Below are 24,407 nucleotides of genomic sequence, written 5' to 3'. Positions count from 1 at the left end.
TCATTATAATTGACAACAATCTCAAGAGTGACAGCATGTACAGTACTAATTTCACATCTTTTCATAATTTTTATTGCAGTTTTCTAGAAACCATACAATTTTTTTCTACTTTCCTGAAAGTTATTATTTTTTACTTATGTAGTTTCTGAAACAAGCGATTCAAATGAACCCTGGGTTTAAATGGCAGAAGTGATGGAGAAGACAATGGTGACAGTAGCTTTTTCCAGCACAAACCTCACATGAAGTAACCGGGATTTGAACCACAGAACCCAGCGGTGAGAGGCCGGCGTGCTGCCGCCTGATTCAGTGTGAAGTGAATGTCCCCATGTTCCTCGTAATTTATGTGCACTCAGCAAGGACACCAACACCAAACTCTAGATCGAATGGGTGCACAATACACACAAACAATGAATATCAGCTCCAAGATCAGTTCAACTCAAGAATACTTGTTTGTTATAAGGACATTGGCATAGACCAACAACACCAATCACAACAGTTTTAATGTGTTATTTTAATTCCAATTTTAAATGTGTAATCTGACATTTCATCACTGTTTTAGAGTAAGACTTTACTTAACCCTCTACTGCATGAATTATTTTTCGTTTCCGTTTGGTGAAGAAAATTTCAAGCTTTAATGTTCAACATACGTTCAGTGTTTTAGATGTATCAGCAATTCTTAACTGGGCCTAATAGCTTAACACTCATATGTGATGTGGATTGGAATTGGAATATATATACATTTTTTCACGATTTTATGCTAAGCTCTTAACACAATTAAAATTGAAATAATTGATAAGGAGATTCCACCTATTCAATACCAAAGAATAAGAAATGTAGTGAATTACATTCTCGTTTAATAATAATTAGAAATGGTACTGGTTTCGACGCTAGTCCAGGTCATCATCAGCCGATTAAGAAATAGAAAACAATGCATAGGATCAGTAGAAGAGGCAATATGAAAAGGAAATGAACAGGGGTAGGGCTGTTTTGTCTTAAGTTATGTAAAAGAAACAAGGCATCACTGGAATATATGTTTAATTGATTGTTCAGTTGAAGGTGTGACGTATAAATACCTCTGCCTACAATATTTATCCATGTATACATGTGAAAAGTTATTTGTTGCCTAATGGCAACAGTATGCAGTAGAGGGTTAAGACATATAAATTTGGAATATTTTATTGGTGGTTATCTACTGTATATGTATGTATTTTCAATTCTGATCATGGCTGAAGATGACCTAATGTAGCAAGGTCGAAACTAGTACCAATAATATAAGATATATTATTAATCTAATGGTATTGAATTGGTGGACCTTTCACTACCCTTTAATAATGTTATTTTAATGTTATTTTGCTTTACACCCCGCTAACTACTTCTACGACTTTTAAAGAAGCCGAGGTGCCAGAATATTGTCCCGCGGGAGTTCTTTTACGTACCAGTAAATCTACTGACACGAGGCTGACATATTTGAGTACCTTCAAATACCTCCGGACTGAGCCAGGATCGAACCTGCTAAGTTGGGATCAGAAGGCCAGCGCCTCAGCCGCCTGAGCCACTTGGCCCGGCTCACTACCCTTTGAGTCCGGCTCCATGGCTAAATGGTTAGCGTGCTGGCCTTTGGCCACCCAGGTTCGATTCCTGGCAGGCTCGGGAAATTTTAACCAGCATTGGTTAATTCTGCTGGCACGGGGACTGGGTGTATGCACCGTCTTCATCATCATTTCATCCTCATCACGACGCGCAGGTCGCCTACGGGAGTCAAATCAAAAGACCTGCACCTGGCAAGCTGAACATGTCCTTGGACACTCCCGGCACTAAAAGCCATACGTCATTTCATTTACTACCCTTTAATAGTAATCAACTGTCAATATGGACCATAATAAAATTCATAACTAATGAGAGAAATATGTTATCTATGTTCCCTGCATTTTATGTATTTTGACTGGATACAATAACGGGTTAGGCCAACAAACTCAAATATCTTGGTACTGTACGTAATTAATTACAGTTTTCAATATTATGAGAGGTGCTTCAGAAACATTTCTAATATAATATGGAGTTAAGGTGGATAAGCTGTGGCTTGCAGTTATTTGCATTTAAATTATCTGATAAACTCATCAATAATGCAATCATACTTACCAGGAATAACATCAGTTAGGTTATTTATTTGAAGGCATGCTCTACATCTATTTGGTAGATACATGTACATTGGATAGTAAATATCTATGTCCTTACTCGTGATGAAACTCCCTTGCCATTTAGAGGATACCTATTATCACTGGATGCCTGTTAAATTTTAAATACTTGTTTCAGAAATTCAGTGAACAGGGAAAGTCACACAACACTACAACACTGTGCAAAATCAAGCAGTAAACCTGTTGAATTTTGTAATTTTATTACTTTTTGCTTTCTTTAAGTAGAAATACTGTCATTCCCATCCAAAGAATTGTAAATCATAGCTTGTGTGCTTAAATCCTGTACCTTTCTACTAGATTCTAACAAAAATTATAACATGCCAGCTTTCTTTGTTCTGTTATTGGACATTATAAATTTTCCAGCTAACTCATTCCTGGTTGCCAGCGTTTTGCCACAGTGTGCTAAGTTGGTTCCCTATGTTCAGGTTCCCTATGAGAATCAACATCAGTATCATTTGAAGGTCAGACAAACATCAATTTTTGAAAACGAGACAAAGTCTCTCATAGAGCATTGGCACTGCCGGTGGCTCCAAGTAGCCTACGCAGTGGCTCCCATGGGGTCCGGAGATGCAGAGTGGGTTTTGGCCCATAAGTGGCCACGGCTTGTCCGTTGTCCAACAGCTCTGTACTCTGACCGGCCAACCGAGCAGAGGAGGGGTGGCCACAGTTCTACTGCAGCTCTACGCCTCTGCGTTCAGGAGACGGGACGGGGCTAGACCTCACAGCTGGCCCCAACCTTTGGCAGTCCTGATAATTGTTTTCCGTGGTTTTCCATTCTCCTGCACTGAGGCGAATGCCAGGACAGTTTCTAGTATAGGCCACGACTGCCAACCACCTCACCTTCTCCAAGCATCTCTTTCACCGTAACAAATCTCCCAGCCTGAGAGACGGTGTTACCATCTAAGAGGCCCGCCTCCCCTTCAGGGGAGGAAAGAAAACAGGTTAGTAGAGTGTGAGAAAAATTTTTTGTTTGCGAAACAACAATTACAACTTTTCAAAATACTCTCCATTAGCAAGTATATATTTTTCCATTCTCTGCAACCACTTAGAAAATGTTTCAGTCCAAGCTTCTTTCAGAATGTCACTTCGTGCACTCTCGTACGCTGCAATGGCCTCTTCATCCAACGAAAACCGCTGCCCATGTATTTTTTCCTTGGTCTTAAGGAACAGAAAGAAGTCACATGGGGCCAGGTCAGGTGAATAGGGGGGATGAGGTAACACTCACACTTTTTCCATTTCCAAAAAGTCCATTGTTCTGGCAGCCCTGTGTGCAGATGCATTGTCGTGATGCAGCAGAAGGTGCCCACTCTTGGACTTTGGATGCTGTGACCTCCAAGTGGCGAGGACTTCAATTGACTGCCGACCTCTTGAAAACTCGCAAAACCAATTTCCAACTGTGGCTCTAGAAGGGGCAGCCTCACCAAAAACGTACAGCAAAGAAGAATGGCATTCTTCGGCACTTAATTTCTTTTTATAATAATAAAAAATCATTGCTCGAAAATCGTGGCGCGACAGATCTGTCTTGCACCATGTCTGACTCAGCACTGCCTGTGCTTTCTTCCCTCGCTGTGGAGGAACTACCACTAGGAGGGGTTGCGCGCACATGTTCCAAGGTTGAAAAACATCGCTCTTTCAAATAAAAATAATCCCATTGTCCTCAGAATTACGGTTTACGCGCTGCTAAAAACTTTCGGCATAACCTTCGTACCAACTGATGAGCCCAACTTAGCACACTGGGGTAAAACACGGGCAACAAGGAATGAGTTCGATGGAAATTGTATAATGTCCAATAATGGACCAAGTGTATTGGTATTATAAATTTACTAATTCGGGACAAATATTTTGGGTTCCCTATGGGAATACATATAAGAAAATAAAACTGACTGTTTATATCAAGTGCAGTATAAGTCAAACCAGAATATCTTGAAAAGGTCTGCTTTTTTGCGATTATAGCATTTTATTTCAAATACTGTACCCCAATCAGCATTTTGTTGACTAGTGGAGAAGAGCTTCATAATCACAGTTGGATGCAACATATTGTATGTATTACATAAAATCAGCTTCATGGTCTGTATCGCACTTAAACAGATTCACAACTGAGTATTTTTTTATTTTCCACCTTGTCAATACACTAAATTGCTTAAGGCAACTTATTGGTTAAAAGTGGTACATGTTTCGTATATTATTAACATCTTCAGCCACATAACACTGTTTAGATGAAAAATTCATGTAATGACAAATTATCAGTGCTTTAGAGGAAGTGCCCTTAAAATTAACATAAGAAGATTGACAGTATTAAAAACAAAATACTTAAGAGAAATTATATAAATTGAAAGCAGTTGTCAAGGAAGCACTTGTAAAACAATCCATAGAAATGTCCCAATGATTATTCTTTTCTTAAAAAGTTCATGAAAAAAAGGGGGCACTTCATAAATTATAAATTATAAATTATACATTTATAAGTAATTGTTGAAATGAAGAAATCCAGATTTCATAATATGGCTCCTATTACTATTGCAGATGAAATATTTACTAATTCCTAGTTGTCAATTCTTTCTAAACCTGCTTTCCTCTGGAACAGTATCTCCTGTCATTTTTTACGATCTTGTGTCTGGGGTAGTAGTGATGATTCATTCTCTCTTGTTCATGTACTTGAGGAGGTGGAGGAGCAGGGGATATTGGTGTGTCATGAACTTCCTTGTTGTTATCTTCAGCTTCAAAGGAGGAGGAATACATCATAGGGCTACCTGGAGGTGGACAGATTCCAATTCTTTTCTTGTGATCTTTTTCAAGCATTTTCATATATACCAGAATTTTATCATATAATGGGTTCTTATATTCTATAACCTCATTAAGGTTATAATTTTTCTTTATAAGTTGGTCTAGATGAATGTGTAGATCTTCATATGTATTCATTAAGTTGTCCATTTTTAATTTTTTTATGATGGTCAGTTGGGAAATTGATAACCTGTGGTAGTCATGTGTGTTCCCATAGCTTATAAAGAAAAATACTAACCTTAATGAGGTTATAGAATATAAGAACCCATTATATGATAAAATTCTGGTATATTTGAAAATGCTTGAAAAAGGTCACAAGAAAAGAATTGGAATCTATCCACCTCCAGGTATCCCTATGATGTATTCCTCCTCCTTTGAAGCCGAAGATAACAACAAGGAAGTTCATGACACACCAATATCCCCTGCTCCTCCACCTCCTCAAGTACATGAACAAGAGAGAATGAATCATCACTACTACCCCAGACACAAGATCGTAAAAAATGACAGGAGATACTGTTCCAGAGGAAAGCAGGTTTAGAAAGAATTGACAACTAGGAATTAGTAAATATTTCATCTGCAATAGTAATAGGAGCCATATTATGAAATCTGGATTTCTTCATTTCAACAATTACTTATAAATGTATAATTTATAATTTATAATTTATGAAGTGCCCCCTTTTTTTCATGAACTTTTTAAGAAAAGAATAATCATTGGGACATTTCTATGGATTGTTTTACAAGTGCTTCCTTGACAACTGCTTTCAATTTATATAATTTCTCTTAAGTATTTTGTTTTTAATACTGTCAATCTTCTTTTGTTAATTTTAAAGACACTTCCTCTAAAGCATTGATACTTTGCCATTACATGAATTTTTCATCTAAACAGTGTTATGTGGCTGAAGATGTTAATAATATATGAAACATGTACCACTTTTAACCAATAAGTTGCCTTAAGCAATTTAGTGTATTGACAAGGTGGAAAATAAAAAATACTTAGTTGTGAACGTATTGAATGTGACGTATGCATACTAAGTAAGCTGCCCGGATTTACGTCAGGCCAGCCTGGCCGTATCAAACTAGCCTCAGCAGGCGCCCAGCTGAGCACCTCTGTTGTAGAAGCTGGCTTGGCTTCATCAGGGGGCAGGAAGGACAAAAAGATCCCTATGTGTCAAAATAAGTAACGGAAAGGAACATGTAAGAGGATAAACCAATCACATAAAGTTGATTGCTAATCTGACAAAGAGCCTTGGCCAAACAAGGGTTAAGAACTCCTATGTTCATGAATAAATACTAATTCTAGTATAAGACTAGTATAATTCTACTATACCTCATAGCCACCTGATCCAGTAGCACCACAATCTATGTTTATGCGGCTGGTTGTGTCTGCTCCCACCAGCATGTCGTATATCTGTGTCATAACAGCGCCAACGTTTGGAGCTCCTCCGATGCTTCCCCTGCCTGATTGAATGTGTGGTGCTTTAGGAGCAGTGGACAGTCGCTGAGCCACCTGTAGCACTGACCCGAGTACAGGTGAGTCGGCCATCTGCAAAGACAGATTAGGTAGAAAGCAATCCGATATTCAACCTTCCTTGAGCTTGCAGCTTGTTCTCCCTGAGTCTGGCATCACTTTCATTTCTGTCCATCTCTTTCAGGTAATGGAAACAATCAAGTGCAAATCAAGCCATATATAGAAAGATACCGTATTTTTCGAATCCAAGACGTTTTCTTCTCAGAATCTCATGTGAAAAATCAAGGGTCGTCTTGCATTCACGACCTAACAGTAAAAACACCACTGGCAGCTGCCATGGATGCTTCCCTTCACACACCGCGTGTGCATAAAACTCAACCTTCAGCGTCCGTGTTTTTATTAGATCTACATCGCTAGCAATGGCAACTGGTTGTACAGTGCCTCTGTGTAACATCACTAATTCTTGGGAAATAATTGGGAGAGAATGACATTCTACTTGGAGGGAGACAGGCTCGCAGCGCATGTGAGTCACAATCCCCTGAATACCGTATTTACGCGAATAATACCTGCACATGTTTTTAAAAAATTTGGGGCACGAAATTGAGGTGCGGGTTTTATTTGCGTCAATATTGGTATTATTTTTTTCAAAATCAGCCTTCCTAAATTTAGGGTACGGGATTATTCGGTGGCGGGTATTATTCACGTAAATACGGTACATTTTTTGAAATTTCCCTGCATTAGCCTCTTCAAAAACGTTTCTCAAATCCTCAGAATGGCATCAAAAAATGCGAGCCTTCGAATTCTTAGAAAGACCATTGCTGTTTCGTGGCAGAGTTATAAGGTGTCTACTGTACCTGACACTTAGTAAAATTGTTTTACAGACAGCAATTCGTGATGGATTATTGTATTGTAAAGACACGTGGAACAGATATTGCTGACAAATTTTCAATGCGTTCTCCTTGATATTATGATGCCAATTTTAAGTTAATGGTTATTAAACATGCAGAAATGAAGAATTGTGCAGCTGCAAGAAAATACGGTACAACTAAAGCCATGTTCCGCGTGAAGACAAAGATATCTAAAAAATGCATACAAATGTACAGAAACTGCATTCAGTCAAGAAGTCGAAGATGAAATTGTGAGGTATGTGCATGAAAAACGCAAGGCCATACCACAGTGCAATAAACTCGACCTTCAATGTCCGCGTCTTCATTATACATCACTAGCCGCTGAAGTCAACCGAACCCGGCTGCCTCCAGTGGTAGCCTGTTGTACCTGACACCTAGTAAAAGTAACAACAGCAGGAATATTTTCCTGATGGATTGTCATATTGTAGAGATATGGAACAGGTATTGCCGGCAAATTTTCAATGGATTCCCTTCGATATTAAGATACTAATTTTAATTTAATGGTTATTAAACCCATTCAAATAAAGAATAATTGTGCAGCCACAAAAAAAGTACGGCATAACTAAAGCCAATGTTCGGGGTTGGCGTGAAGATAAAGATAATCGAAACCGACTTTCAACCTATTAGGTCGTGTTACGTACATTTAGTACGTGTTGAAGAGATGTTAAGTACAGAACAAAAATGGCCAACCAGACACCAGACACCAGACACCAGTGGGCCATTTTTGTTCTGTACTTAACATCTCTTCAACACGTACTAAATGTACGTAACACGACCTAATAGGTTGAAAGTCGGTTTCGATTACAATGCAGTCGTGAAAATTCAATATTCATTGACTTGGCCCTCAACGGGCAACTTCAACGCACTCTACAGTGTGATGGTAGTAGTACCAGACCTGTAGCTTAGATCCTTTCCAACAGAACAAAGATGGCCTAGGCCACCATAGCTCAATTGGTAGAGCAACCGACGCAAAATCGGGAGGTTGTGGGTTCGGATCCCACTGGTGTCTGGTTGGCCATTTTTGTTCTGTACTTAACATCTCTTCAACATGTACTAAATGTACGTAACACGACCTAATAGGTTGAAAGTGGGTTTCGATTACAATGCGGTCATGAAGATAGTCTAAAAATGCATACTGTACAAGAAAGGCATTCATATGATTTCACAAAGCACCTTTTATGCGTGATTTTTTTAAAAGGAAAAAGTGGGATTGTCTTACATTGAGGGTCATCTTGGATTCAGAGAAATATAGTAGATAGGAATGTCCAAGGGCAAGTATAATAAGAAAAGCACTATGACAGGCCAGAGTAGGAAGAATTGAATTGAATTTATTGATGATGATTTACATGCCACTGAGGCTGAAAATCCTCTTTATGTAGCATGTCTGTATAACACTATACAGGTTTATGAACACACTAACTACACTTTATAATATTAAATTAAACATTAAACTTAAAAAAATTAAAATACAGATACCAAATCCAATAAAATTAAAACATAAATTATATAAGAAGTAATACCCACAAACGACACAAATAGAAATGACCTGGAAGCAGTTGAACAATACTGGAGCATTCTAAAAGAAGCCCTGGACAAGATTCCACAACATCATACCACCATACTGATGGGTGATTTCAATGCACAGGTAGGAAAGGAGAAAAAATATCGCAGGATAGTGGGCCTCTACCCAGCCCATGAGAGGGCAAATAAGAACAGAAAACGTCTTATAGACCTTTGTGACAAATATGGTCTTGTCCTAAAATCAACTGCCTTCAAACACCTGCCTAGGAAGGCGAAGGCATGGAAGAGCCCAAATCCACTACGGTACTAGGTGAATTCCAGATAGACGATGTGGCCATGGACAAAAAACATCACAATGAGATTCAGAATGTCAAGGTGCTAAGGGGTGCTAACTTAGACTTGGACCATTACCTATCTCTGGTAAAAACCATCCTACAACCACTGAGGAGGCCACCGAATGTCGGCAGAAAGGCTAACATACCGAAGTTCAACATCCTCTGACTGAGTGATGAAGACTGTGATTTCAAAGTCCCTCTGAAATAAAACACACAGAAGCAAGGGTGGCCCAACCTACAAAAAGCTCTACTGGATGCTGCTCAGAAGACCATGCCTGCCTCATCCAACAATGTGACCATGCTATAGAAGATAGACGCAGAACCTGGGTCACGTGGAACCAATACAAAAATGAGGCTAACTACCAGGCCTTCCTTACTCAAGGAAAATAACTGCCTGTATAGTACGACAGGCTAAGAGGAACCTCAACAAGGCTCTAATACAACAGGCAGAAGAGGACTTTAAGAGGCACAACTCAAGGGATTTCTACAGGGAACTCTGAAAACAGACAACGAAGTACACAGCTCCCACCCTTCATCTTCGTGGACCTGATGGGAAGCTTCAGTTCAACAACAAGATTGTACCAATACTCTTGCAGGGTATTTCAAACAGCTCCTCAATGCAGAGGAACCTAAAGAGAGACTCACATTCTTTGAGCCTCTTTCCAGAAACCGAGACTCCACACCGCCAACCATTGAAGAAATAAGGGAGATTAGGGAGAGCCTAAAGAACAACAAGGCCCCAGGTGAAGACGGTATAGTAGTGGAGATGTGGAAACATGCTGACGAACAATCCATACAAAGCATCCATCAGATCATAGAGGATATTTGGGCAACAGAGACCTTACCTGAGGAATGGACCTCAGCGGTGATCCATCCTCTACACAAGAAAGGTAGTAAGATAGACCTCGACAACTACGGAGGCATCTCTCTAATATCGGTTACATACAAGATCTTTTCTAAAGCCCTGCAAACCAGAGTGGTCAGTCAACTGGATTCCCAATTAGGTGAATATCAGGCCGGTTTCCACGCAAATAGATCTTGACGGAGCAGATACAGAACCTCAAGACAATCCTGAGGTACAAGAATCGTGGCGGACACCAATGTGTAGTCATACTAGTGGACTTCTAGAAGGCATATGATTCAATAGATAGACAGACCCTCTTCTCCACTTTATGGGAATTAGGCCTAGATGAGAAGACCACCAGACTAATCCAGGCTACGCTGAAGAACACCACCTCCAAAGTAAAGTTTAGAGGTGAGCTCTCAGAGAGTTTCTCTATCCAAACGGGAGTTAGACAAAGTGATGGAATTTCTTGCATTCTCTTTAATTTCATTCTAGAGAAGATTATCAGGGAATGGACTGCCACATTACCTCCAGGAAGTGGACTGAAAATTGGCTAAAAGAAAGATAATCTCAGTTTACCTTGCCTAGCCTTTGCCGACGACCTTACCTTATTAGCCAACAACATAGAAGAAGCTACTCAGCAGCTACAGAGCCTCTATACCATAGCAGCTAAAACCAGCTTGAGGGTCAATATAAAGAAAACTGAGTTCATGACTAACATAAAGGGAGTCCCACCTACTATGCCATTGGAAAACACCACTATTCATAAGGTTCCTGCAGTGAAGTACCTAGGGGAGTGGATTTCAGCAACCGAGAATGAAACATTAGCAATAGACACCAGATGCACCAAGTTGGAAAGGATCTACCATACCTGTAAGAGCATCTATACATCCAAGTGCCCCTCTAAGAACCTTAAACTCCAACATTACAATTCAATAGTAAGACCGTCCGTACTGTATGCCTCTGAGTGTCTTCTGATGAACAGAAAAGGTCCACTGAGGAAGCTAGAGCTCAAGGAACGAAAAATACTAAGGAGGATTTTAGGACCAATAAGAGAAGGGGATGGTACTTATAGGATAAGGCACAACAATGGTATCTATGACCATCAAGAAGACATAGTTACATCCATGAGGAAGAGGCGATTGACTTTCTATGGGCATTTGACATGTATGAGTACTTGCAGACTTACCAGCAAGATCTTTACCACTACAGGCAGAAGGAAAGCATCCAGAAATAAATGGATCACCACCAGTAGCGTAGCCAGGATTTCAGTTTGGGGGGGGGGCCCATTTATTTTGATAGGTGACCAAACTTCCAGAGTTTAGGTGGTATAGAATACCTAAAAAGGAAATTAGTGTCCTTGGATCCAAGTAAGAGTGGTGGATTCTTGCGGATTCCGGAAGCTAATAGTGATCATCATCATCATCATCATCATCATCATCATCATCATCATCATCATCATCATCATCATCTTCTTCTACTTCTTCCTCCTATTCTTCTTTCTTCTTCTTCTTCTTCTTCTTCTTCCGTTTTTCCTACATCTGCGGGGTCACGGGTGCGAACTGTGTCGCACATGTGGATTTGGCCCTGTTTTACGGCCGGATGCTCTTCCCGACGCAACCCTATATGGAGGGATGTAATCACTGTTGTGTGTTTCTTTGGTGCCTGGTAGTGTAGTATGTTGTCTGAATATGAAGAGGAAAATGTTGGGACAAATACCAAGTCCCCAAGCCAGAATATAAATACGGTAATTTTATTATAATAATGGTCATGTGATAAGCTATAAAGAAGTGACATTTTATACGATTAATGTGACAAAGAAACACACACATACACGTCGAATAAAGGTTTCTCGCCCTTCTCCATGGCTAGATGTTGAAACCAAGAGAATGATGGCCCACTGTGACTCGTTATTTCGACATTATAAACAAACCTTAGATGACAGACTTTGAATCTTACCGCATCTTAAGAAATCGCACAAACCAGTTAATCAGAAATAAAAAATGTGCATATTTCTGGAATTTAGCTAACAACTTTAATTCCAATCGCGCATGGGACCAATTTAGAGCTCTGGGAATAGGAAAACATCAACAGAGCCAGACAACTCCTGACATTCTACTTGACGAACTGAACGATTACTCTAGTAGAATAAATATTCAACCTACCCCAATTAACTGCACCGAATCACCTCCCTCCCCTCCAGCCAATCCACCATTCACATTTCACAGTGTCACAGAAAATCAGGTTAAAAAGGCTTTGTACTCGATTAAATCAAAGGCCACGCGTGTAGATGATAATCCTATTACTTTTATACATAACATTATTGGTGCTGTCCTGCCTATACTGACGCACATACTGAACTACTGTTTACTAAACGGAATTTTCCCTACTGTCTGGAAAACAGACAATATTGAATATTATACTGGTACCTAAGAGTTTAGACCCACAATCTCTCTCTGACATTCGTCCTGTGTTCATACTCCCTGCGCTTTCTAAAGCCTTTGAACGTTTAGTATATGAGCAAGTTCTGGAATACCTAAATAAAAATGCTCCTTTGGACCCTTTGCAATCTGGATTTAAGAAGGGTCACAGCACTTTTGAAGGTAAGAAGAAACACTATAGACAAACGACTGCTCACTAAACTTATCATTCTTGACTTCAGTAGCACCTTTGACACTATAGAAATTCCGACTATGATAAAGTAAATGGAACTGCTAAATTTCGACCTGGCTGCGCTTAAGTTTCTTAGTTATTATTTGAGTAACCATCAACAGCGTGTAACAGTAAACGACAAGGCCTCTAAATGGAAAATGAAACTTAGTGGTGCCCCGCAGGGCAGTATTCTAGGGTCCTTACTTTTCTGTATTTATATCAATGACATACCATCCGTGACAGGAAATAACATATCGACACTGCAAGACAAGATATTAACAATGACCTCTGATGACTCAGTATATATGCAAAACGAAATGCTCTTATACTAAACGCCACAAAATCTCAGGCAATCATAATTGGACCACGAAAATTACTGAGCTGCTCAAACAATGTCGCAATCCCGCCTATCCTACTGAATGGGAACATTATTCCCCACAGTAAAGCGGTTAAAAATCTTGGCTTAATTATGAATGAAACACTTGATTGTTCTGGTCACACGAAAGAAATACGTAAAAAAAGACTTTTGGAGTGCTTCACCCTCTTAAACGGCAGAGGGATATATTTCCATTTGAGCTAAAGGCAAAACTAATACAGACACTCATTCCCCCTATTCTTGATTACTGTTACGTTGTATTAGTTGATATGACGAGAGAAGAAACACTTAAACTTCAACGAGCACTGAACTCCTGCCTGAGATTTATTTACAACAGCGGGTACGATGTTCATACCACCCCATACTATCAGGCTGTCTCATGGCTGAAGCCTGATAAACGTCGGCAGCTACACACTTTAACGATGGTGTTTAGGAGTGTTAGCTGAAAGTCAGCCACTGTATATTTCTTCTAAATTCACCTTTTTATCATCATTTCACAACTTAAATACACACTCTAGATCCTTTCTATTCCACTGCACCGCACAAATACAATTAATAGATTATTTGTGGTAATCGGCGTCACATTATGGAATTCCCTGTCAGCTCAGGTCAGAGAAACTAGCTCTTTATTAAGATTTAAGGTCACCTGCCGGGACGTCCGACTCGTTGGCTGAATGGTCAGCGTACTGGCCTTCGGTTCAGAGGGTCACGGGTTCGATTCCCGGCCGGGTCGGGGATATTAACCTTCATTGGTTAATTCCAATGGTCCGGGGGCCGGGTGTTTGTGCTGTCCCCAACATCCCTGCAACTCACACACCACACATAACACTATCCTCCACCACAATAACTACACATGGCAGATGCCACCCACCCTCATCGGAGGGTCTGCCTTACAAGGGCTGCACTCGGCTAGAAATAGCCACACGAAATTAAATTAAACCTGCCGAGACTACCTGCTGAGGACAGCTGACTGAGTGGTTGAAGTGTGAATGTGTGCGTGCCTGAGGATGTCATTTTTAAGAGTTTTTAATATTGAAATGAAATGGCATATGGCTTTTAGTGCCAGGAGTGTCCGAGGACATGTTAGGCTCGCCAGGTGCAGGTATTTTTATTTGACACCTGTAGGCGACCTGCGCGTCGGGATGAGAATGTAATTATGATGAAGACGACACATATACCCAGCCCCCGTGCTAGCGAAATTAACCAATGATGGTTAAAATTCCCGACCCTGCTGGGAATCGAATCCAGGACCCCTGTGACCAAAGGCCAACTCGCTAACCATTTAGCTATGCAGCCGCACTTTTCAAAATTAATTAGTTTTAATATTAATTTAGTTAGTAATGTATTTAAATGTATTTTTTAAACTATTAATTTATGTAGTTTTAACTGTTTTACGTATCTCAGTATTTTATTTAAGATTTTGATTAGTATGTGGTTAAGTACACGAGAGGGCCTCAAGCCCTAACTTCGCCACTGTAAAAAAAGCACTAATAAATAAATAAGTAAATATAGAATGTAAGGGGTATGGGTATAGATATTTTGTTAGTTGGTAAAGAAAAATATATGTCACAACATATGCTAGGGAGTGTTTACCTTGTCCTATTAGCTTCCCTAGTGGTTAGGGCAGCGCAGTTGTGAGCTTGCATCCGGGAGATAGTGGATTCGAACCCTTCTGTCGGCAGCCCTGAAAATGGTTTCCCGTGGTTTCCCATTTTCACACCAGGCAAATGCTGGGGCTGTAACTTAATTAAGGGAACGGCCGCTTCCATCCCACTCCTACGCCTTTCCTATCCCACCGTCACCATAAGGCCTATCAGCGTCGTTGCGACGTAAAGCAAATTGTTAATTCGTTTCCCTCGCAAGCCTGGGGTGCAGAATATAGTAGCATTAAGTTACAGTTTTATGACGCTAATATTCGTATGTATAATTTTTATTAACGTGCCAGAAACCAACGACATGGAGCTGTTGTCATTTCAACACCGTTTTGAGGGCCACTGACCAAAGTCGGGATTTGAATCTGCGAACTCGGACTCAGAAGGACAGCGACTCAACCAACTGAACACATGAAAAGGAGGCGTTTGTGATTATTTTTATAAATACATTCAGTTAGTATGTTTACACAGGTTTTATGAAGAGCATTTATTAAGGCGTACATTTTCCAACTGTCCTAAATGCACGAGACCGGACGGAAGAACTAGCTGGAAGTTAAAGAGCCTTGCAGGGGTGTTGCTTCCTTCTCTGTACACTTTTCCAAACCAAACTCCATGGCGTAACAGCCCCGAAGGGCCATCGCCTACCAAGCAACCGCTGTTCAGCCCGAAGTCCTGCAAATTATGAGGTGTCCTGTGGTCAGCACGACGAATCCTCTCCGCTTTCTAGACCGGAGCCGTTATCTCACCGTCAGATAGATCCTCAATTATAAGCTCGTGGGCTGAGTGTACCTCGAACCAGTCCTCAGATCCAGGTAAAAACCCTGACCTGGCCGGGAATCGAACCCGGGGCCTCCGGTAAGAGGCAGGCAAGCTACCCCTACACCGCGGGGTCGGCTTGTTACTTTCAGGTCACCTTACTTTAGAATTAGACTTAAGGCATCCTGCATTCGATGCCCGCCACTGACAGAGTTAAGAAAGGCATGGGATCGGGAAGATACAGCCTTGTTTGTGGGTGCAATAGAGTTGGCCATGAGTCTCCCGTGATCGAAATATCTACGACCTGGCAGGTAGTCACCTTCACGGGGCGTTGTACCAAAGTGGGTTTTTTTAGAAAAAAAAATGAAATGAAGATTCTAATTCCTCACAAACGAAGAACGATATTATCAATTTTACGAACAGTTTCAATAATGCAGCCGGTTTAGAGTACAGAAGCTATGATTTTGATTGTTGGATATAATTACATGGCAACAATCAAAACCATCAATATCTACAGAAGATCCGTCACCGCACTCGGTAGGACCGGCTTTCTTTTCATATCCACCGGGCGAGTTGGCCGTGCGGTTAAAGGCGCACAGCTGTGTGCTTACATCCGCTTCGAACCCCACTGTCGGCAGCCCTAAAGATGGTTTTCCGTGGTTTCCTATTTTCACACCTTAATGATAGCTGATGGCGGAGCTGTTGAGGATCCAACCAGCCTTAGGGCTGAAGACTGCACATACAACATACAATTAAGGCTACGGCCGCTTCCTTCCCACTCCTAACCCTTTACTTTCCCATCGTTGCCATAAGACCTACGGTGCGACGTAAAGCAAATTTTTCATGGAAAAGTTGTATCCACGCTACTGGCCTAGACTTGGCCACTGAAATTATTTCGTGGGTACGCCACTGCATCCACTCACCATTTAAGGTACAAGGTAAGCCCGAAGAATAGTTGATACTCAAAATACACCATCATAAATGATGCGGTTATTACTTAAAAGTACTAAACAAAGGTAAGGCACGCGACCTAGTGTTTTAAGTAGAATCTGTATCAATAGAACGTGACTTCCCATTTTAAAAATGTTTCATGCATCGACTGCGACTCAAGCCTCGGCCGTCTTGATGAGAAGATAGAACCATTGGAACTGAGTTATCACGTCCGCTAATTACAAGATAGTTACATGCACTTTTGATGGTGCCATTTGAAGTTCCAATCAGTCCCCGGGCATTTGACAAAATATATAGACCTACCTATAGAACTAAGGTACGCATCTGCGATCTGTCTTGCTATTAGAATTTTTTAAAAATCATAACTTACCGATGATGCACATTATTTTGCCCTTAGTGACAATTAAAGTTATTATATGGCACAAAATGAGAAACTAACGTGCAGCTCACAATCCTATCACAGTCTTCCGAACGCTGCAACTTAAACACAGCACATCTTTCAACCACGGTACAACCCCAGTTTCCTGGAACTGATCTGCAAAAGCTGACACGATGTTGTTCAACTGTTTCTGGCTGTGGACCCCGTTATCTCGGTGGTCACGTTCCGGCCCCCTACTGAGTAATCCCTGGCTAATTGCCCCTTTCCTCATCTTTTGGCATTAGTCAACACATTCCCAATACTGAGGCCTCTACAGTGAAATATCCCCGCGCATCACAATCCTAAGTGTCTTCCTTTCATTCAAGCAGTACAAATATGGAAAATTATGAATGGCCGTATTGAGCCCTGCTAGTAGATTCTTTGTCGCTACATTAATTCGTCATTTCGGCGTAAGTTTTAAGTTGTTCGTATCGTACGTAAAACAACAGCTGATCCTTGCTCTAGTTTCAGGAAACATTTTGGGGGGGGCCCGGCCCCACTGGGCCCCCCCCTTGGATACGCCAGTGATCACCACAGCGAAGTCCGACTTAGAACAGCTGAGGATATCAGAACAAACCATACAGGATCGTGTATTATTCCGGCAGTTGACCTTTCAAGGTGTCTTTCCAGAGTTTCTCACCAGCAAACAGAGTACAGGCACTACCCAACCGAAGTGGACCGAGGAAAGGAAACAAGCACACAGCCAGAAGATGAAAGCTTTCTGGGCGAAGAAAAAAACAGAATTTCCATACAAGAAATCAAAATGAGCCCTGTGGTCCTCAGTAGGCCCAAACGACAAGAAGAAGAAGAATAAGATAAGAAGTAATAAAGTATATCATTAAACTTATTTAATACTTTAGACTACAAGTATCTAAAGAATATAAAACTAAAACAGAAACAATTTTCTTAGAAATACACATATTTCTGATTGTTAGACACAAGAATGCCTGATCTCAGCCCCTTGCATACTCCTCCAGGAAGATAGATGTTAAGGACTGCTTTAGTTGGGTAAAGTTACTGTCATTTGCAAAACAGTGAAGATTAAAGACGATAAAGATAGGGGATGCAGTGCATACAAAAGATTTGTTAAATTTAGTGGTACAATGAAGGGAAATTTGAAGAGTAGTTTTTGTAAACCTATTATCTCTGTTATATACTGATTCCATAGATTTAAATGCATTATAAAGGTAGGGTGGGGTCTTCAGTTTGAGAATTTTGTGTGTAGCAATGGCTACTGAGATTTCCCATCGTTCATGGAGTTTCAACCATTGCAGCTGTATGTAATAGGGTGTTATGTGTTCATCGTGCCTGGCATTTGTTACATAACGAATACATGCGTTTTGTACCCTCTGTTCAAAGTTTCAGATAAGTCGTTGTATACGACTGATCCATAGTCAATTATGGGGAATATAAGACTATGAACAAGTAGTTTTCACATGAAAGGTGGTGTACATGACATGTTACATTTCAAAATATGCATGGATGACACAACTTTTCTGAACACATTTGACGTATGATCAGACCAGATAGGGTTCTGTCGAAAATTAGTCCTAGATTGTTAACGGTATCGCTATAATGGATATCTGTATTGTGACCGTCATGGCTGACTGAATATGGGTTAGTGTGCTACTAGAGTCGCTTTGTCGGCGAGGGGCGCGTGCGGCCTCGGCTCGGTGATAGGAAACCAGTTTCTGACATGAAGAGGGTGGCTGGATGATTGACAAAAAAATAATAAAAATAAAAGTGGACGAGAGAAAAAAGTAACCAGTGTGTGTCACCTGCAATTACATTGATCGGAAAGAAATGAAATATTTATAATATCATTGATGGCGTGATATGCATAATTATGAAAGTGCTCCTGGATCATATTTTACTGAACTGTGTTAGTAATATCACGTGTGAAACATAAAAATCAAAGATTGAATTTTTATTTAATTTTAATGGTATTTCAGCTAGAATGATGGTAAAAATTATGTAGTCAAACCCCAGAAGAATTCAGTACTTGAGTTGACTTCACTTCCAACCACGAGGGCCATGCACAATATTTAAGGCAAGTCATATTAGTACAAGCTCTCGCATGCTGACAAGTACACATGCACACTTGCTGAAATGTTCCTGACCTGCGATCTACTGTTACTTCGTGGACGTTGTTAAAGGATTTCAATTTAGGACAGCTGTGTGATACTATCATCAGGGATAGTGGACCTATTTCTGTGTTCGACGCTTCCTACAATTGTATTAATCTACAACTGGAGTTCGTGCAGTGAACAGACGTCGAAAGAGCAGATAAAATTTATAAAGTACCGGTACGTGTTATTTTCAACCTAAAATTACGTGTGTGTTTAGGATTTATTTTAACACATTTGTACAAGTTTCAGCTACCTCACGAGTGAACGTGGAAGAGGACCTCTACGTTATCATCGCCAGGAGAAGATGGAATTTCGTGTCATGGACTCTATGAAGTTTTAAGCTATTGACCGCCGTCAGCAGCGACGACATGCAGAGATTTTCACCTTAGGATGGCTGATTGAGGACCCAGACTTCAAGATATGAAGGCATCTGCATAAGTTAAGTTGACTACATCTTATCTATATCTGTTCTATGTAGCTCTTTATTTCTACTCTTATCTTTCCTTAGATTTTGTTCTAAAATATCTAGTAGATTTATTTCACGACTTTCACTGGTTGTTTTCTAGATGTAAGATAGGATATACTGCTTACTTTGCATACTTGCTTGATTCATGACCACGTGTTAACGAGCTTGATGACGAAGGTTCAGTTAAAGTGACCCATGTGTTATCAAAACCATCCTTTCTTATTGTACGAATTTCATTATTTAAACGAGCTAATATGTGTTTGACGAAATTATTGAGGTGATATTTTTCTGATATTTTTCACATTTTCATGGAATTAGGACTTTTACTTGTACCTTACATTTATGATAGCGTGTCATCAGGATATTAATTCCGAATCGTGTGTAAGAATTTATTTAGAGTACGTTCATAATTGTATGCGATAATTGATGGATTAGTTAATCATCGGGACGAATTTCAGGAGGATATTACGTATTTTTAGGATGATGATAGGTCCTCATGATTTTCATGGCTACACATGAGTGATAATGGATTACGACGAGTTAGGGTCATCGTTATGATACACTGTGCGCGGAATTTATGAGGATTTTGTACGTACAATATGAATCTTCGTGACACTGAGTTTTTCACATGTTAATGTGGTAATATTGTTATACCTGATGTTGATCAGGATATGAGGAAAATATGGAATCTTCGAGACGTTATGAGGTTTAGTTAAGATTATAGTGTCTTCTGATGATAAAGACAAGTCCATGTTAATCGATGTATTCCATAATTCGAGATAATATCCTAATAGTGTTCGTGAAAGTCAATAATTCCGAGTTAAGATACGTGGAAATTTATTGGAAGACCTTAGGTCTTGTGAACAGATCCTCAGTTAAATATTCTAATAATATTCAGTTCAAAACCAGGCATGCTCATTCTTCAAGATATTATTTCATACTCATGTGGTGACTTTATCTTCTGAACACAATGGAACGTGTTATAGGAGAGTGGCAAGTTTGATTGAAACTTTATGATGTATAAATAATGTAGATATTTTCTCCTTTGATATTTTCAGTAGTTAGTAGTAGATGTAGAGATTTCCTAGTTGTAAGACACTTATTTTCTATGTACTTATTGTGTGCTAATATGCGACACTTTGATAGTGTTAACTGATTGCGGACGGGATGTCCGCGTAGAGGATATTTTCTCCATTTGTCGATTTTTGTAGGTCATGATGTTAATTATTTTTGTCCAGTTAATGACCAAGTGATTATAAGTTTATTATTAGTTCTCACGAGGAGATATGTGGGAAGACGTGAACAGATATATCCGACGTCTCGAATTAACTTGTAGAAAATAAAGGCAAATTCAACTTTTCATTTTTTATGTCAAAATTTTTGATAGACAGAATTTCATTCTTATTGTCATGGTAGTAAAATTAATTAATCTTGAATATTTCTTTATCATACACTTTATTAAAATTAATTCAATTTTTCAGATTGTTTGTGGAATGATAGTGAAGACCTCATTTTTTGTTGTCATTAAAAAAATTTAATTTGACTTTAAATTACTAAATTAATAATTTTAAAACGAAGAAATACAATGTTATGTTAAAACACTCTGTTAGAATGGTAGGGAAGATAAGTTACGTGTACCATCCCATTTGTTTGCATTTTCTTTGTTACATCAAGAGCCACAGTAATTATGTAAAGTAGCGATCATTTCTATTATCGTAGCTTTTAGGATGGTTAATATTTCATTTTCATCAATAAATGTGTAATATTTGTTCTACATTTTGAACATGCTTATTTTCTGAACCCTATGTAAATCCTGCCAATTTTCATTTATTTTTCTGAGCCTACGGCCATCGAACTGAGCACCCCTGGGGTGTCTCTAGCTCGCTGGCAGACATAGTCAGGGACAGTATCTAGAATTTTTATTGATGGGAGGGATTTGAGATCAACAGTTTTCAGGAGTTTTGTGTAACCTATGCAAATAAGCTGGGTCTTAGCCACACTTAATTGGAGGTTATGATTTGCGCTCCATACGATCAATCGAGAGATATCATGGTTAAAACGCATTATACAAGCAAGTCATGACCAGAAAAACTGGCAGCTGGTTCCTGTCCATATTCTACTACCAACTCATTGCAGTTGGATGAGATTATGTCGAGAGTGCTATCGGAAGTGGCAGTATGAAAGGTTGGATTGAATGGAAGGCAGTCGAGGTTACAAACTTTGAACACATGACGTATGTTTTCGCTTTCAAACGTTCCAGTTCCAAAACAAGCATTAAAATCGCCCACAACGAATACATATTTATAATTCATAACATGAGAATACATATCATTCAAGGATGTATCCATGAACCCTACTTTTGGTGTTCAGTTAGTGGAAATGAAGTGGAAGTAAGCTTATAAGTCATCAGCATACATGTGAAAGGCACTACTTTTAAAGACTTCAGAAATTTCATTAATATAAATAGAAGAACATAAAGGACCAAGGACTGATCCTTGTGGTATGCCACAGTTTACTGATTTCCAGATAGAGGATCGTCCGTCAACAAACGTGACTCTTTGTGATCTACTTGATAGATATGATCCAAACCATGACAGAGCACTCTGCGAGAAACCAATTGACTTCAGCTTTGCGAGAAACATCTCATGATTAACAGAGTCAAATGCCTTAGAGAAATCAAAGAGACATAAGTTAGTAAGCTGCCTCTTATCGGCGGCCGCGCGTATGTCATCCGTAACTCTCAGTAGAGCAATTCTTTCTAGTGCCTTACTAAGTGCACAAAGGATGTTGATAGGCCAAAAGTCACTACAGACTGCTGGGATTTTCTTTTTTGGGCACAAGACGTACATTGGCATGCTTCCATTCTGAGGGATACACTCCATTCTGTAGAGAGAAGTTAAATAAATGCACAAGGGCAGGAATAAATATGTCAATGCAGTTAGAAATCATGGATATTGAGATATTATCTGGACCTTTAGCCTTAGTTCAAATTGATCTGACTGCTTTTTCTACCAGTGAAGGGTGTACGTACACGAAATAGAATTTATCTCTGTTACTTGGAGTGCGAGATCTATAATGTTTGGCAGTTTCTGATACTTTCAGAGAGTTGAAGTTAGAGACTAATGCCATATAATATTCACTTAATTCAAATGGAGTAACAGGCATCTGGCTCTCTAGAGAGTGACTGACTGCAATACCAAGTGATTTTGCAGCACGCCAAGAAGCTGAGGTGCTCTTACAGTTACGGAAGATGTTGTACGTATACTTCACTTTAGTGTTTCTAATGACTTGTTTTCTCTCATTATGCAAGACCCTGAATTGCTTGTAATCATCTGGAAGTTTTGTTTTAATAAATTTCTTCCTAGCTCTGTCCTGTTTACTTATCAATTCCTTAATACGCTTATTGAACCATGGTGTTGACTAGTATTTTACAAGAATTCTTTTTGGGGGTGCATGCTTGTCATAAAGAGAAAGTATAAAGCTGTTGAAGAGAGAGACTTTTTGATCTATGTCATTAGAGTGGAAGAACACATTCCAGGGAAGTAATTCAGCATCAGCACGAAACTTGTTTACGTCAAATTTACTGAAGTCTCGAACAAGAATTGTTTTAGGAATTTGTTTTAGCGTGGATAAAGTGAATACAGCATACAGCAAGTCATGACCAGAAAAACCGGCAGCTGGTTCCTGTCCGTATTCTACTACCAACTCATTGCAGTTGGATGAGATTATGTCGAGAGTGCTATCGGAAGTGGCAGTATGAAAGGTTGGATTGAATGGAAGGCAATTGAGGTTACAAACTTTGAGCACATGACGTATGTTTTCGCTTTCAAATGTTCCAGTTCCAAAACAAGCATTAACATCACCCACAACGAATACATATTTATAATTCATAACATGAGAATACATATCGTTCAAGAATGTATCCATGAACCCTACTTTTGGTGTACGATATATACAAGCAAAAAGAATTTTAGTGTCTGAAAGGGCTACATCAAGGATTATACACTCATGTTTTCTACTGTACTCTCCAGGAGATTTGCTAAGTACACTACATTTTATGCCGTTCTTCAAGTAAACTGCAACACCACCAGAGGCTCTGTTTATTCTGTCATTACGGAAAATATTATACCCATCGAGACAGACAGCAGAATCTGGTACTGAAGGTTTAAGAAGTAAAAAGAAAACAGGAAAGGAAAAGGATAATTTCTATATGTGACTTGATCATTTCCTTCAGTTATGATTCCTGATTGGAATCATAAATTCAGGTTTAACAAACTACCTCTCCGCCCATCATAACCACAATACACAATCGGGCTTGTCTCTAACTATATCTCTAAGTCCGACAGCAGTTCGACTCCCTTTCAGCATTAGAACCGACCGACCGTCTGCATTTAGGGCAGTCACCCAGGTGGCAGATTCTCTATCAGTTGCTTACCTCATATTTATATTTATTCATATATAGCTGTATTATCCGGTGCAGAAGAAATAATTTTGGAGATATAGTTTGAAATTTGAAATAGTTATCTTGTTTATTTAGGAATGATAGAAAGAATGATAATTATTTTTTCTCAAAAATGAATACATTTATTTAAATTGAATTATATATAAAGAAGTATAAATTGTGTTTATTCTATCATTCAAGTGCTTAAAGACAGACAATATTTTTTTCTTTTTCCATCTCCAGCAAAAAAAAAAAAAAAAAATCTTGGCTGTCTGACTTGTGAGCATTCAACATACGACTGGCCATTTGAGAAACATGGATTTTCTAGGTTCAACCTGCACACTTGAAGTGATTGACCTTATGCCTTGTTGATGGTCATTGAGAATGCAAGTCGAATTGGGAACTGCAGTCGTTTGAAACCAAAAGCCATTTCAGTAGGAATGATGGGAATGCCTACAATGAGGACATCTTCTCCATTCGACATTCCATTAAAAATAGTTGCCTCAATGACATTCGG

At 39.4% G+C, this 24,407-nt stretch overlaps 1 protein-coding gene and 1 non-coding gene across 2 annotated transcripts in view; one reads left to right on the top strand and one right to left on the bottom strand.

Moving 5' to 3' along the window:
• The window catches only part of LOC136883164 (uncharacterized), a 72,322-nt gene that overhangs the window by 4,562 nt on the left and 43,353 nt on the right, over positions 1 to 24,407 (bottom strand). The window contains exon 6 of the mRNA XM_067155344.2: positions 6,301 to 6,516. Coding sequence (XP_067011445.2) covers positions 6,301 to 6,516 — 216 coding nt within the window. The remainder of the gene's footprint in view (positions 1 to 6,300; positions 6,517 to 24,407) is intronic.
• On the top strand, positions 8,285 to 8,358 carry TRNAL-CAA (transfer RNA leucine (anticodon CAA)). Its single transcript has one exon. It is a non-coding gene; the product is annotated as a tRNA-Leu (tRNA).

The sequence above is a fragment of the Anabrus simplex genome, chromosome 11, assembly GCF_040414725.1.
Source record: "Anabrus simplex isolate iqAnaSimp1 chromosome 11, ASM4041472v1, whole genome shotgun sequence".
Lineage (NCBI taxonomy): Eukaryota > Metazoa > Arthropoda > Insecta > Orthoptera > Tettigoniidae > Anabrus > Anabrus simplex.
The sequence above is the reverse complement of the archived record's forward strand: the minus strand, read 5'-3'. Positions and strand labels throughout refer to the sequence as shown.